This window comes from Lagopus leucura, unplaced genomic scaffold (assembly GCF_019238085.1).
Source record: "Lagopus leucura isolate 7727_CA_CO unplaced genomic scaffold, USGS_WTPT01 Super-Scaffold_760, whole genome shotgun sequence".
NCBI lineage: Eukaryota > Metazoa > Chordata > Aves > Galliformes > Phasianidae > Lagopus > Lagopus leucura.
In genome coordinates, this window is record NW_024962257.1 from 4,578,620 (window position 1) to 4,594,456 (window position 15,837).

Below are 15,837 nucleotides of genomic sequence, written 5' to 3' on the forward strand. Positions count from 1 at the left end.
TACAGACAGGTTTCCAAGCATGCCTGCTTGCACAGGTAATGTTCAATGCCATCGGACTGCTCATCCAAAGCATCAGCACAGATTCGTTTCTGTTTGAGCCCTTTGTTTTGTTTTCTATAAATAGCTATTTTCTTAATTTTTTTCCTTTTATTCCCTTTTTTTTTTTTTTTTTCCACAAGAATGAAATTCATAAATGCAACCATCAGTAAAAATGACTGAATCGCTGTGTTTATACTGTAAGAGTGGTCTGGGTTCTTTTTGTTTTCTCAATGTTGTGGACGCTTGAATTTCTCAAAGTCACTTGTTCTGTTATTGCTGCTTTTGGTTGATGCGTTTTTGGTTTGGTTTTGGCTTTTTTTTTTCCCCTGTTGCTTTCCAAAGGCGTGTATCTGTGTGATACTTGAAAGAAGCTCGGTATTGACAAATGTACCATCTGTTGGAAATGGTTGCTGCTGGGGGCAGCAGTGAGCGATAGATCTGCTGCTATTGAGCACTTCTGCAGTGCACTGGGTTTTTAAGTAAACAACACGTTTTCCTGGTATGTGCTAGGCTGGTATTGGTTCCTTGTACCCTCCCACATGTATTAACTCCTCGCGTGCTCTTCTCTTTGCAGCCTCCCTGTCCGTGCCCTTAGCTCATAGCAGCTGGTGCACCAGCTTGCTTTTGCTTTGTCACAAGCGCAGTTTTGTTCCCTTTTCTCTCCCATTTAAAGCAGCTCGGTGGCCCGTCTGGATAGCAGCAGTGACTGCTGGTGTGCTGTGTCTTGCTCCCAGGAGGCCGCGCTGCGGATTGAATTGCAGCCCATGAGAGAAACCATTCAGAACACAGAGCTAAAAAGAGCAAAAATAGCATTGCTCTTTCTTCCTTACGGAGCCTGGAGAGAGCTGTATTGAGGGTTAGGCATCGCATCCGTCGGTGTAAGGGCCCTACTGAAACGAGCCTGAGCCCTGTGCGTGTATCCAAGCAGCCAATGCTGGACTTAAATGCAGCAGTTACAAACGTGGATGTGTTTCATCTTTTAGATGTGGTGCTCCAGAAATGGCTCTGGGGGTCTGACCTGCGTGAGGGGTGCGAGGAGGGCAGCAGAGCAGCAGGCATCGGAGGAGGATCAGTGAAGCCCACTTTGTTTTTTTCGATGAGCATCTGACCAGAGAGAAGCCACACAAAAGGATGCTGGAACTGCAACTGAACTGCACGCAGACCAGAGAGCACGAGGTGCTTCGGTACAGCGCGAGATTGCTGCGACAGCTTGCAGGAGGGAAGGGAGAAGCAGCCGCTGATTGAAGCTCCCTGAATAGCAGCACAGCGAGCAGCCCGTGTGGGAGCACTGATCGCTACGGCAGCGATGGCGTGTGCTGGTTTCGTAACCCGTCTCCCCTATCGGCATGCTGGAAATAACGCCGGGTTGTAATAAGACGTAACTCGGGTGCTCTTGTCACCGATGAAAAATGGCTGGAGAAATGCAGATGAATGGTGCAACCCGCAGGACGGGGGGGGGGCTCCCTCCCTTCCTCCCTGAGCTGGGCACAGCACCGTGCAGATGCTCGGCGACGTTTTCTGCTGCCGTTTAATAATGCAGCAAGCTTGCAGAGGGAGCCGAGGAGCAGCCCTTCGTTATTCCCATGGCTGCAGCCGCATCCCCGCCTGCTCCCGCTGCCGGAGGAGCAGTGCCACCGCGCGGCTGAGCCCCAGTGCTGCTTTCTCTGTTGTGCTGGGGCTCACGGGGGCTCTCCGTCCACCCTTTAGAAACAGACTGCATAGGGATAAGGCCAACTAAATCAGCCTCATTTTTCACCCCCACCCCCCCAACCTCTCTCAGCTGTTTGGAGCTCTGCAGGTGGCTTTCAGTGGGAGATGGGGAGTGAAGGAAGTTTCAGGACTCTGTTTTGGTTTCAGGAGCACAACTCCTCTGTATGAGATGCTGTTCTCTCTCCCCAAGTCCCTCTTTGGGTTGTACCCTTCTGCTTCCAGCAGTAAATCAGCACAGGTTGTTGGGGAAGCAGAGAGAATTTTCCTCCTCGATAAAAATGGAAGAATGGCTGCTGCTGTACAAGCAGCACAACCCCTCCTTATGGTTCTCCCATACACAGCCTTTGCCTCAAACACTGAGGAGCAGCCACAGGGCTTATTCACTACAGAACAGGGAGGCTTCTCTGCAAAGCTCTGAACATCACCTTTAGGAGCACACTGGCCATGCAGCACGGTGCTGCTGGGCTGATCCCGCGTTGCCCCCCAAGTGCTGCCCACTGCTGCAGCCATCGGCCCTGCTGGGGCATTGGGGCTGAATGCTTTGTGCTGAGGTGATGAGGTTTTGTATCAGCACAGAAAGCTCGCTGTGTTACAGAGAAGCAGCAGAAGAGATGACTGAAAGCTGAGGTTGCTGCTAATGCTGACGTATCTCCTGCTCACACACAGCGATGGCTCCGTGCAGCACAAAGCAGCTGGAACATGGCTGTCAGTGGGTTCTCGTTGCTAGAGGGGCAGCTTTCCGTGCTGCTGGTACCTAATGAAAACTGGAGCAAAAGCAGCATTGCGAGGAGCTGCTTCAACCCCCATGGGATGCTCTGGCTCAGAGTCAGTGTCTGTAATTCCCATGTGGTGCCAGGGTTTGACTGCTGGCCCCACTTACAGTGCCTTGCTGATACAGGAATGCTGCCAGTGTGGTGGAAATCCATTGGTTTCTCCCAGTTCTCCAGCATCCAACTGCTCTATCTAGGAGCCTGCATATATTCTTACTGCAGATTAGACCAATTTGCTCCCTGTTACCTTTGCTGATAATTCTATTTATATTTCCAGGTGGGGAGGCCACGTCTGATGGTGAGGAATGTTCCCCTCCTGCTTATCAGGGTTGGAAGGAAGGAGCTGGCTGTGGGTGTGTGCATTCCCTGCTTCCTGGGGCACAGATTTTGGCTCAGGGGCTGCTGCCCTCATCCATCAAGCTGGGGCTGGAGGAGGGTTGGGAAAGGAGGCTGGGAGCCGAGAACCAGCTGAGGATCAAAGGAGGGGAAGCTGAAGTGGTGCAGAATCTGAGCAGTGCCCAATGGGGGGAGTGAGGAGCTCACCACGAGTGGGGATGAGGAGCTTTGGGTCAATGGAAAGGATGTGAGGGGCTGATGGAGGCAGAGCAAGAGCTGAGGCTGAGTGCTAACACAGGCAGAAGTGCTGTGCAAGGTTGGAAGGGAGCTGGGGGCTGAGGAAGGTTTTAGTTTGAACAGAAAAGGCTGAAGGATTTGGTGGGGGGGAACCAAGGAAGAACTGAGGTATTAGAGTAGAGGCAGAGCTGAGGCTGAGCGAGAACAGAGGCTGCAGGTGTTGGTGGGAGGCTGAGGTGGCTTTGGAGCTGTGGAAGTACCACGTCTGTCAGGGTGGGAGGACCAGGCTGTAAATGCAGAACCACACAGATCTCATCCCACCCCCAAAAAGGAGGAGGCCGAGAATTGCCACGTTGGTTGCCGGAGATGGACTCAAGCTTTGCCCTGCTTACCAGCCATGAGGCAAAGAGAGGCTGTCAGTGCACCTTCAGCCTCCCATTGCTCATTCCACTTACCATGGGTTCCTCGTGGCCCTGGTGCTCGTGTGCTCTGTGAGTGCATCGCAGCAGCAGCTGTGCTGTGCTCACCCTGGTGCTGCCTGCCTGCCTTAGTGCTGAGACATGAAAGAAATGCATAGCAGGGCACAGGACTGTATCTGCTCATGGTTTCTCCAGCTGTTTATTTTCCCATCACCAATTCGTGCATCTGATGACACTCCCATGTATTCTTTCAAGTCTCAAGTTCTGGTCTAAGAAACTCAAGGCCTTGAATCTCCTCTTGAGAGTCGTTCCTCACCAAGCAAAAGCCCCACACCCCCCTTTAGTGAGAACTTAGTTACATGCACTGAACCCGCCGTTTTCCATAGCAGCTTTTGAGCATCACCGTTCCCAGCTCTGTCAGGCAGCCCCACCAGCAGCAGACCAAAACTCAGAGCACTTCAGAAACTTCTCAGCCTGGGATGGCTTTTCATATCAGAACCCCATTCCAGCAGTGCCCAGCACAGCTCCTCTGTTCTTGCATGTGAACAAAAGCTCAGTTAAAGGTGGAAGATGAGAGTGTGGCAGCGGCAACGGCTGCGCATCGATTCCTTCGGCGGAGGCAAAGTGGTGCTGATGGAGGAGCTGGGATGAGCAGCCCCTGACCGGGATGCACAGAGGTCGGGCAGAAGGATGGAGTCACTGCTAACCGGGAATTCGGGTGAGTGGAAGAGAACAGTCTGTGGCCTACAGCCCTTGTGCAGAAGCTGTGCTTTGTCCGCCCATCCTGGTGGAAATGGGTGCTGGAGGCAGAGGGTGAAGCAGCTGTGGTCCAGCAGCACGGGGAGCAGCCCTCCTTTCCGGCCCCGTTCAGGAGCGCTCCCCACAGTCACACCATGGGCGTCTTCTCTTGTGAAGGGGAGCATATGATTTTGAAGTGGCCATCGTTGGGGCTGGGGATCGCCCCGGCACTGCCTGTGCTGCATATCCCAGTGTGAGAGGCAGCAGCTCGTTCCCCTGCATGGCAGGAGGGGCTGTGGCAAGCTTTGGTCTCCTGCACAGCAGAGCCGTGGCCGGGGAAGCAGAAGCCGCAGGTTTCCACCGGCTCTGAGACTTTGCTGCCCGTGGATCCCTCACCGACGCTGCCTGCTTCCACCAGGTGATCTGCAGATAGAGGCATGAAATTCTGCAGAGCAGCACCACAGCCTGCAAGGAGGCAGTGCTGGAAGCACAGAGGTTAATCACATGCGCTGCTGCTGTGCTTGAAATGCGTCGTCCGTGTTTGTCCGGCTGCCCCAAGAGCAGAGGGATAAATGGGAAAGTGCCTAGGGCAGGAAGGCTGCAGGTGTAGGGCTAAAGCAGCTGTAACATTTATAATGTTACATGCCAGTTGTCTTTTCTTAAGTGCTCCTTTTGCACTGTGTGCAAATGCAGTGGTGCAGTGCTGCACAAGACACAGGGGCTGCTGGCTCGAGGGTCACGCAGCACTGCCTGGGCTGGTGAAATGCTCTGCTCTGTTATCTGAGCTCTGACAACCAAGGTTGAGCACGAGGTATTCAAAAGCAAACAGGAAATCCCTTTTCACCTCTCAGCTGCCCTTAAAAGCAAAGGCTGAACAACACAGCATCCTCAAAGTCCTGCTCCTTCCCAGGCTGTGCGGCCCATTGCTGGGTTTGTTCCCTCCCAGCCTTGTGCACAGCGTGGCTCTGCTTTCAGGTGACAGCTACCCCCGGCTGCCCATCTCCTCCCCGTGCCCCCAGCACTCACCTTTGGCGGGGTCCTCCCGGCAGTGGCAGGTCCCTGTGCTGGCCTGGCAGGAGCCCACCTCCCCCTTCCTCCGCAGGTGTGTCCAGCCCAGCACCAGGGAGCAGACGAGGGCGCAGAGGCAGAGCCCCAGCAGTAGGTACACCACCAGCCATGGCTCCTGTTCCACACAGAGCTTCTGCTCCAGTGCAGCTGCAGGAGGTGATGCTGAGATCAGGGCGGCTGGCGGGGAGTGGCTGGCGAGCAGAGATCCTGGGGGGCAGACAGAGAGCAGAGGGCAGAGAGGCACAGAGCAGAGTGCCCAGAGCTGTGGGTGCCCCATGCCTGGAGGTGCCCGAGGCCACGGATGGACCCTGAGTGCCCTGAGCTGGGGGGGGGCAGCCAGCCCACAGCAGGGGTGGGGCTGCGTGGTCCCTTCCAACCCAACCGTTCTCTGATCTTTAGGGACCATCTTTCCAACCCACATCATCCTATGATTCTCTGATCTTTAAGCTTTTTTCCAATCCAAAGCATTCTCAGATTCTGCAAAACCTTTCTGCTGTGTTGCTCACGCTGTCAGCTTTTTGATAGGGAAAGGATGCTAACAGCGTTAATGAACTCTGCTTGGAGAGAAGCTGGAAGCAGCCCTGCAGCTTGCATTTCTCAGGGCTGGCAAAGGAGATCTTTTCAACCCCAGTGTGGGACTTGCAGCTCACCCAGGTGGGAAATGCAACAGCTGCATGGACTGCAGCCACACCCTGTATCAGAACAAAGGAGCTGTGCTTGCTGCCTCTTCCATCCCATAAACTTGCACCCCTTCCACCTCTCATCCCCCGGCTTACCTCCACATGCTGCATCGCACTGCTTGGGGTGCTGCCCACAAACTGTGCTGCAGTTGATGCATTTTTTCACCAGCTCGTCATAGTAGAAGCCAGCTCTCCTGTTACAGACTGCAGACTCTGCAGGAAGGGAAGGAGTGGAGCAGAGCTCACTCTGAGCACATCCGTGGCCCACTGGGGAGGGATGGGGCCATGCATGTGGGTTTGTATGCAGGGTTTGGGGGCAGTGTGCCTCTGCTCCCCTCCCCTGCCATGCAGAACTCACAGTGCAGCTTTGCACACCTCCTGATTGAGTTTATCATTACATACATAAGCTGCACCTGATGTGTCCCTTCATCAGGTGACAACTGTGGGTTATTGCTGTTAATGCAGCTCCAGAAAGGCTTCATCAGACCCCAGGAAGGAGTAGTGCAGGGACATCACAGAATCGGGATTGGAAGGGCCCTATCCCCTTGACTCCTGCCCTTTAGATATTGGTCAGCACTAATCAGATCCCTCTCAGACTTCACAGCCCAGGGCTCTCAGCCTTTCCCTCGGTGCTCCAGGCCCCCACCATCTCTGCAGCCCTCTGTTGGGATCTCTCCAGCAGTTCCCTGTCAGCCTGGGGCTGGGATCCCAGCCCCGGGCTGCAGATGCAGGCTCCCCAGGGCAGAGCAGAGGAGAGGAGCATCTCCCTCACCTGCTGGCCTCACTGCAATGCACTGCAGGGAACCATTGGTCTCCTGGGCCACCAGGGCACCCTTCCGGCACACAGCCGGCTGTTGGTCAACCACTGGTCGCCCTGCTGGCCACAAAGACGCTCAGCTCTTCCCTGCAGAGCCCTTCCCAGCAGCTCAGCCCCAAGCTGTACTGATGCGTGCAGTTATCCCTCCCCAGGTTACAGGGCTCAGCACTTGTCGTCGTTGAACCTCACAGGGTTCCACTCTGCCCAACTCTCCAGCACATGATAACACAGACAACTCTCTGCTGTACTGCACTGAGCTGCTGCCAGAGCCCACTGCTGTGTTCCCCAGCACTGTGGGGTTGCAATTCAAGGCCCCACTCACCGCACAGCGCTGTGCACCTCCATACAGCCGAGCGCCCGCACATGAGGCTGCAGGGGATGCACACGCACAGGAGGCTGTCCCAGTACTGCTGGTTGGTGCAGTTGTTTATGGTGGTTTTTCCCAGGCACGTCCCATCCATGGCTGTGAGAGGTGAGGGAAAAGTGTGCGGGGTCGGTGCGCCCTGCGCTGAGACCTGTGCAAGGGAACAGCCGTAGTGACCATCGGTACCAACTGCTGAATCGGTTTGTAAGTCTAGAACGTTCTGAATTCCTCTGTGGCCCTGGGGCTGCTCCTGCTGCCCTGCACGTAATTTCTGACATCTCACTTTGGTGTGTCAGCATCATATCGAAACCCACTTCTGATGTGTCGCATTTTCCTAAGCAGCAGAAAGAGAGGCGTCCCTTGGGGGCAGCTCTCAGCAGCACACGGGGGCCCCGAAAGTAGGAGTGCTTCTGCTATTCCCCTCTCTGTGTCTGTGCTCAGGGCTGGGGAGAGCAAAGGGATGTGATGCTGATGGAGACATTGGTGGAAGCAGCAGAAAAGCTCAGGAGGGATGAAAATTTAAAGGATGCTGTATCCCTGTAAGGGTTTCGTTCTTAGCAGCCGTTTGCTGATGTGGGCACCCACATCCCACTGTGGAGCCACAGCTGTTTCCTGTGGGTCGGCTGCTCTGGATATGGGGAGCTGAAATGTTTGAGGCTCTGACATGCAGCGCTGAAATCTGTGCAGTACCTCGGCCGGGGCTGCTGCCTTCATGGAGACACAGTTTGATTTCGGTATAGAAATACCCCTGTGCTCCAGGAAGGGTCTGTGTCTCTGCAGTGAGATACAGCCCCTGTAGTCCCAGTTGTTCCATCCACATTGCTGTGAGCTGGCAGATAGCAATGTCTGCAGCGCAGCATGGCTCAGGCCTGCACTCTCCTCCAATGCACTTTCAGGACTTTTTGTCCCCCAAGAGATGTCTCCCATGGATGGAGGCGAGCTGAGCACTGTCCTGCAAAGCCAGGCCATGCATCCCCCTGCACACATCCAGCGCCCAGCCTCCATCCAAAGCATCATGCGACCATTCCTGCCCCACAGCACCAACCATCCCCACTGCCCCACAGTGCTCTCCTCTCCCTTCCAGCCCCTGCAAATGCAGCCCCCAGGCCAGCAGCCCCACCGAGGGTAACTCACGCTCAGCTCTCCCGCAGTGCCTATTGTGTCCTGGCTGCTGCCATCGTGCTGCCAGCTCCAGCCCTGCGCACTACTCTGCAGGTTTATAATTAGAGGTAGATTTGATTAATGCCTGGGCCATGTGTTTCCTGGGGCTTCCCCTTATCCCTTCGATGCAAATTGGCCACGCGCACAGCGCAGTGCATTGGCTCCTTGAGCTGCTGGGGGCTCAGGGATGGGGGGGAGGCACTGTCACCAGGCACAGAATGGGGATGTCCTGGTCCTGGTCCTCGCAGCAGGGAGAGGTCCCATGGGGTATGCGGATCTGCAGCCTTGGCATCACTCATCTTCATGGGAGCTCTTCTACCAGGGGGAACAGAGCAGAGCTGCGTCAGGGGAGGGCTGGGTTGGGGATAGGAGGAGGCTCTGTGCCAGAGGATGATGGGCATGGAACAGCTCCCAGGGTGTTGGGCTCAGCCCCACACTGCTGGAGCTCAGGGGGCATCAGAGCACTGCCCTCAGACATCAGGTTTGGGTTTGGGTGGTGCTGTGTGGAGCGGGATTGAGATTCCATGATCTGTGTGGTTCCCTTCCAACTCGGGATGTTCTGTGATTCCACAGTTCTACTGAGCAAAATGGACACCCTGGGATGGGCAGCTGGCACTGTGTTGTTGCTTTCCCAAGCTTTGCAGAGGAAAGGAGCAGCGATGTGAGCACGGGGCTGTGCAGCCAGAAGGATGGCACAGTGCGCAGTGCAGGTGGGGAGGAGCGATGCTCCCACCCAAGGGTACCCCCACACTCCATGGGGTCTCTTTAGAAACAGCAAACCAGGCTGGGCAGCTGCTCTTTTCCCCTTTTTCCATTGATAGAACGTTGATTCCTGCCAGTTTCTCCCTGTTTCCCACAGCACTGCAGCACACGGTGGTGACTCAGCTCAGCCCGGGGGATGGTTCTGCAGAAGCAGCAGCTGGAGGGGAAGGAAGGAGCGATACCTGCTACTTTCTATAAACATCAGTGGGGCAGCATCAAGGGTTTTCCGTTCAGCACAAAAACTCCTGCCCTGTGTGACTGGGGCCGTGAGCTGGTGGGGTTGGTGTTGGTGGGATGGAGCTCATCGCCCATGGCAGAGAATGGTGCAGGGGACAGCTCTGCTGGGAGCATCTCATGTCAGGATGGGCGTCCCTGGGGAAGCGCCTGCTGCACGAGTTCCCATGGATCTACTGCTCTGACTCCAAAGCAAAATCTCAGTCAATGGGCTGCGTTCCCCACCATGGGATATTGGAGGTGAATCTGCTCAGAGAGCAGAGCAGCCCAGCACCCCACGGCTGCGTGCAGCCTGCACTGATGCTGCAGCAGGGAAGCTGTGCACATATCACAGCTCTGCACGTGTGGCTGATGGTCAGGGTTATGGTCAGGGTGAGAGCTGTAGGAGGGAAGCAGAGGTACACCTGGGAGACGGCAGCTGCATGGCTGAAATGACGCTATGGAGCCTGGGGAGGAAAATGCGCCCTTTGCTGCGCATCCCTGTGGTTGTTCATGCTGCAGCCTCAGCCCCTGAGCTCGGTGCTCCAGGAGCCCATGGATTGCCCACCTGCAGGGCTGGCAGCAGAGGAAAATGTGATGTTGGCGCTGTGAGTGTGGCAGAGCCAGGCCTGGAGCTACAGCCACATCTCTGCAGCTCTTGGGACTTTGCAGGGGAAACCTGCCTCTGCAAATAGCAGCAGGACACTTGCAGTTTCCACTCTGTGTGCCCTCAAGAGGGAAGTGAGAAGCACTTGGGGGTGCTTTGTCCCTCCTCAGTGAGCAGAGGAAGGCCCTGCGAGCTCAGCTTTAAAATTCTCAGCTCATGCTGTGACTGGGACCTCACTCCCTGGTCGGGTACCTCCAAGCAGCACTGGCCCTCCTGTGGTCTCTGAGGTGGCACACGGCTCTCAAGTGCTGCTGAACACCAGCGCCCAGAGCAATGCTTTCCTGGGCTGTTTTGCTCAGGACTTGCTGCTTTCTGCATTCCCTGTGCTCACATAGGAATGGACCTTGGCCAAGGCATTTCTTGCACACATGCACCCTGTGAGATCCAAAAAAAGGGCTGGAAGGGGGGAGGAGGAGAAGGGGAAGGGGAGACGTTTGGAACCGAAACTGAGCAGAGCACAGATGGTGCCGAGCTCATTTCTTTCACCCTGGCTCCCTGCAGGCACCTCTCGAACGGCCGTGGCCGCGATGCGGGCGGTGCTCCGCGCATCCCCAGGGGACGCCGCTCCGCGACCACAGCGGCACAACATCCCACAGCCGCTCCTTCTGCTGAGCGGCTCCGCACCGCCACCCGCAGCCGAGAGCCCTCGGGGGGACGCGGGGGAGCGACAAGGCGAAGTGCTGCTCCGCACCGGGAGGTGGCAGCCTCGGTTCGCTCTGTTCCGCGCTGCGGTTCCCGCAGCCCCGCAGCCCAGCAGCGCACACAGAAGCGGGAGGTTCCGCAGCCCACGTGCGGCTCGTTTTGCATCACAGCCTCGTTCTGCTGCCGTCGCGTGGGGGCATCGCCATAAGGATGCTCTGAACCCATCCGCGTCTCCGTGCCGCGGGGTCTGACCCAGCAGCTGCGTTGGGTGCCGTCCCAGGGCGAAGGTGTCTCGCCAAAACCCGGTGCAGAAGAGGAAGGTTACCAAAAATCAGGCTGGCTCCCCAAATCTGACTCCATTTGGGGTAAGTGTTCCCTGTCCCAGTGCTGTCACAGAAGCACCGTGGTGTGTGCCATGACCAAAGCACCGTCGATGCGTGCAGCGTTTTCGTGAGCAAATCCTTACCATTGCCCCATCCCACACCCAGCATTCAGGGGGCCCCATCCCGACAGCCCCAGCGAAGGGCCGTTCCCTGCACTGGGCTGAGGGTGTTGCAGGAGGAGGGCTGCTCCTTGCAGGAGCAGGCTTGCAGGATGCAGAGTTAATGCAGTTAATTTTTAATGCTGAAAAACCCTGGGGAAATTCCATGGGGCTGGAGGGAGGCCAGCAGGAGCCAAATGGGGAAAGGGGATAAAAGGGCCGACCCTGGGAATTACAGAGCAGGTAGGGCTGATGGCGATCCCCGGGCAAATGATGGGCTGGGTAACTGGGGACAGTGTCAGCCCAAAATTAGAAACTAAAAATATAATTAAGGTCGTTAGTTTGGTTTCATGGATGGCAGCGCCTGTCGAGTGAGGCGGCTCGGGGTTTGGCACGGCTCTGGGCTGGCGGATCGCTAATTGCGTGCTGCCTAACGACTGTCTGCAATGCAGCTCATTGACGGCCAGGTGATGTTTCCCTTTGTAAAAGCTGCATGATGTGGAGTCACCGGAACACACCTGGGGGCAGCCGAGGGGCTGTGCGTGGGGTGTGCCCTGTGTGGGGAACATCCCTGGTGCTGATGGGGACAACAGGCTGGTGAGCAGCACAAGAAGGGGATGTGATGGGGATCTGCTCTGCCTGGGCACCCAGTCAAAATCTGGGGGGAACAAAAGAGTCAGACTTTCCCCACTGAAGGCAGGAAGCAGCTGTGGGATATGGTCCCTCGCAGCCTGACTGGGAGAGTCATTAACCATTGGCCCAGTTTTAAGAGGAGGGTATGAACTCGCACTCAACTGAATGAGAGGAAATCTCTACTTGCTGGGATGTGGTTTAACCCAGCTCCTGGGCTGTGTGCATGTGTGCAAAGCAGGGGCTGTGCAGGATCCTTCCAGCCCTGTGCACGTTGCACTCTGCTCTTGGCTACAGCAGCTGCAGCTGAGCACTGTGTGTTTCTCCCAGACGTTCATGTGGCTCCTTTGGCTTTCCCAATGGGAAGGCTGGGTGCAGGCTTCAAGCCACCTGGGGGCTTTGCTCCATCTGTGAGGCTGTTTTCACCCACGCACATTTCCAAGCAGCAGTTTTCCTGTGTTAGATGCATGGTTTTGCACGCTGAGCCCTCCCCTGTGCCCTGGGCATCCGTCCGTCTGGCTCCATGTAATGATGGCCAAGTGGAGGTGTGGGGAGACGGGCTGCCCCGGGTCATGCATGCAGAGAAGAGCTCTTCTGGATGTTCCTTGGGCCATGTGTCCCACATCCCCATCCCACTGATGCCCTCACATTGGATGCTCCTGGTAGCACCTCCAGGCAGTGATGCAGCTCTCCTTTGTGCTGGGCATCCTGGTGCCACTGAGTGCCTTTCAGGAGCAGGAGGGCATTGTGCTGCCCATCCCAAAGCAGGACCAAAGCAGGTGAGTAACACCTCTTGCTTGTTTACCTGCTGCTGGGGCTCACTGACTCACGCAGCTCCTTCCCCTTCTGCCACTGCAGCTCCTGACGAATACTTTCCATTTTCCTATATTACTTTAATTGCCCTACTTTGGGAAAACTGCTCCAGACCAGCTCTGGGCTGCCATGCTCCAACCGAATGTCCTGAGATGCAGATGGTGGGGACATGGCATGCAAAGGAACACTCTGTGCCATGGCCGTGCCCATGATACGGTCACGTAGGAAAAGTCATAAGTGATGGATTCTCAGCAGCCCTGCTTGCTGCGCACGGCCGAGGCAGTGCAGCTGAATGCAGACTGACAGGTTCACGGAGAGGCCCGTCCTGTTCTGTGGGATATTTGGAGAGCTGCAGCCAGCCCAGCACCAGCCCCAGCATCACCAGCACCAGTAGCACCAGCAGCACCAGCCGCATCCCCACAAGCTGTCAGCCCTGGCGCCAGGTCACAGCCCCGAGCCACCACGAGCTGGGCTGCACTGCTGGGGATGCCAACCCCATGTCCTGTGCTGCCCAGGGAATCATAGTCCCCGATCTGCCTCAGGGACACACGGTGTCCCCTGCATGGCATCTGGGGACACAGCAGCCCCCTGCAGTGCTTGAATGCACCCCACACTCATCCCCGCCCCGTTTGGGGTGCATGAGGTGTAGGGTGCGCCATGTCCCCATGGACATCGTGGGATGAAAGGAGGGCTTGGAGGCAAAAGAGCTTTTTGAGGACACCATCTGTGCTCCAAGGGGCCGTGTTGGTAAGCACGCATGGTGATGGCATCAGGGATGCAAACACAGAGGGCGTTGCTCCTTGCACGGCAAAGGGCTGTGTGTGTTCTGCTGCGCTGGGATGAGGAGGAAGCTGAGAATCGCACCCAAAGCAGCAAAGCGTGGCGGAGCTCACGGCCCCCCAGGAGCACTGCGAGCAAGCAACGCTGGCAGGGGAGAAAACGATGATTAAAGCATCCTTTGATGAAGCCCCAAATTAATAAAGCAGCGAGCCATCGTGTCGCTCTGTATTTATTGGAGGATGAAGGCGCGGAGCCGGCGCGGGGACCCACATCAAACAGCGGGGCAGCGCCGGGCGGGGATCGGCGGCTGCGTCCCCGTTCTGTCCCCATCCCCAGCCCTGCTTTAGGGCCCTCACCGCCACCAGGGCACGTGAACTCTCTGCTCTGCATCGGGTCACACGACGTTGGGCAAACAGAGGAGATCCTGGGGGCCCCAGGGCGGTGGCTGCACCCTCATTCCTTGCTTTTGTCCCCGCTGCCGCACACTGCGGAGCGTTGGCTGTGCCCCCATTGGGGTGTCCTGGAGGTCGGGGCTGTGCCTCAGGTTGGGGACATCGTTGGGGCGAATGGGTGCATGGCACTCCGTGCGGTACGGCCCCGTACCGCTCCGCCTGGGGGGGGGGGGGCCGCCCACGGGACCGTGCCCCCCCGGACCGGGCGGGCCCGGGGCGGAGAGTCAATATGGGGCTGGGGGGTCACGCGGGGTGGGAGGAGTCCTGGCACAGGGATACTTATGGGGCGGAGATGGATTCAGTGCGTGAAGGCGGTCCATTGCAAGGGGGGTCGCGCCCGGCGGGGGGCAGCGCGCAACTCCACGCACAGCTCAGGGCCCCCCCCCCCCCCCCCCCCCCAACAGCGAGGCCCGGCCCCGCCCCCAGCTGTCAGCACCCCACCCTCCCCCACGGCCGGCCGGGAGAGGAGGAGCCCACAGGCGGCGCGCCGCGCCCTCCCCTCTCCTTGCGACCCATTGGCTGCGACGGCCTTTTGTTACCGTCGTCTTCCCTCCGCTATTGGTGAGAACCGCCGTCCGTCAGCGCTGTGGCGCCGCCCCCTTCCCGCTGGCTCCGGAGGTGGAAACTTTGGGGGCAGCGCAGCGTCGGCCCCACTCCGTTCCGCGCCGCTCCGCTCCGCTCCGCGCGGCCCCGCCCGCCCGCAGCCCCGCCCCGCCCCGCGCCGCTCGGCCCCGCGCGTCCGCTGAGCGCCGTGCCCCCGCTTTTTTAATCCCCTCTTTTTCTGTTGTTGTTGTTATTATTTTTATCTCCGATTTTTGTGGTTGTTGTTCATCATTTTTTTCTCGATTTCCCCCCCCCCCCCCCCACCCCCACATCCCGAGTGTTTTTGTTGCTGGTGGCGGCGGCGGTTTCGATTCTTTTTGTTGTTGTTGCTCGAATTCCTCCTTCGGATCTCCGCTCTCCCGCCAAGCCCGGCTCTCCGCGCAGGCCGCGGCCCGCGATGGGCGCGGTGGTGGCGGTGCGGCGGTGCGGGCGCTCCGCGGGGCGCTGAGCGGACGCGGAGCGGCGCGGGGCGCGCCATGGCCGCCAAGGACAACCCGTGCAGGAAGTTCCAGGCCAACATCTTCAACAAGAGCAAGTGCCAGAACTGCTTCAAGCCCCGCGAGTCCCACCTGCTCAACGACGAGGATCTCAACCAGGTGGGACCGGTCCCCAAATCCTCTCTTCCCCCCCCCCCCCCCAAATCCGCCTTTTGTCCTGTCGCTTCTGACACCCGAGTGCCGTGCGGTGGCTGTGGGAGCTGTGGGTATCACAGGATCTTGTGGGTGTTTGGTGGCCCTATGGGCAGCAGAGGGTCCCATAGGTGCTCGGTGGCCCTGTGGATAGCTCGGGGTCCTATGGGTAGCGTCGGGTCCTGTGTGTGCCTGGTGGTCCTATAGATTGTTCACCATACGGTTCTTAGGGTCCTGTAGGTACTTGATGGCTCAGGGCCCTATGGACAGGATAAGGTCCCTGAGGTGATTGGTAGCCCCATAGGTAGTGTGGGATCCTATGGATGCCATACGGTCCCATAGGTGCCTGGTAACCCTGTGGATAGTTCAGGATCCTATGGGTAGCATAGCGTTCCATTGGTGCTTGGTGGCCCCACAGATGGCTCAGGATCCTATGGATTGTATAGGGTTCTGTGGGTGCCTGTTGGCCCCCAGGGTATAGCCGGGGCTCCTATGGATAGCATGGAGTTCCATAGGTTCTTCCAGGCCCTGTGGATAGCCCAGGATCCTACAAATAGCATAGGGTCCTGTGAGTACCTGGTGGCCCCATAGATAGCTCAGGATCCTACTGATAGCATAACATCCCATGGGGCTGAGTGGCCCCATAGATAGCTTGGGGTTGTATGGAGAACATAAGATCTCTTTGTGCTGACCTCATAGTTAGCAGAGGGTCCTCTGGGATCTCTGGGGGTCCCGTGGATAGCATGATGCCCCATTGGTGCTCCCAACAACAACACGGGCTGTTATGGGTCGCAGGCGCCTGCTGAACCCATAAGTGTGCTGGGGC

General features: G+C 57.5%; 2 protein-coding genes across 4 annotated transcripts in view; one reads left to right on the top strand and one right to left on the bottom strand.

The window, feature by feature from the left end:
• Positions 1–3,714: 3,714 nt before the first annotated feature.
• On the bottom strand, positions 3,715–14,347 carry TNFRSF13B (TNF receptor superfamily member 13B). The gene is made up of 5 exons (XM_042864621.1): positions 14,319–14,347; positions 7,137–7,329; positions 6,094–6,210; positions 5,276–5,524; positions 3,715–4,672 (listed from the first exon to the last, which is right to left on the bottom strand). The coding sequence occupies exons 2-5, from the start codon at positions 7,273–7,275 to the stop codon at positions 4,398–4,400; spliced, it is 780 nt and encodes a 259-aa protein (XP_042720555.1). The 5' UTR covers positions 7,276–7,329; positions 14,319–14,347; the 3' UTR covers positions 3,715–4,397.
• Positions 14,348–14,804: 457 nt separating this feature from the next.
• The window catches only part of LOC122175978 (myosin phosphatase Rho interacting protein), a 57,869-nt gene continuing 56,836 nt past the window's right edge, over positions 14,805–15,837 (top strand). For 2 of the 3 annotated variants that reach the window (XM_042864060.1, XM_042864063.1), the window contains exon 1: positions 14,817–14,978. In XM_042864060.1, the coding sequence (XP_042719994.1) occupies positions 14,859–14,978 (120 nt within the window). In that variant the 5' untranslated portion in view covers positions 14,817–14,858. Of the gene's footprint in view, positions 14,979–15,837 lie in introns of all 3 variants that reach the window. The other variant, XM_042864062.1, reaches the window with a different exon arrangement.

Coding starts and splice junctions, on each gene's coding strand:
- TNFRSF13B (XM_042864621.1), bottom strand. CDS start 7,275: ATGGATGGGACGTGCCTGGGAAAAACCACCATAAACAACTGCACCAAC. Junction 6,211..7,136: donor GAGGTGCACAGCGCTGTGCG/GTGAGTGGGGCC, acceptor CCCTTCCTGCAG/AGTCTGCAGTCTGTAACAGG. Junction 4,673..5,275: donor CCGGGAGGACCCCGCCAAAG/GTGAGTGCTGGG, acceptor CTCTATCTGCAG/ATCACCTGGTGGAAGCAGGC.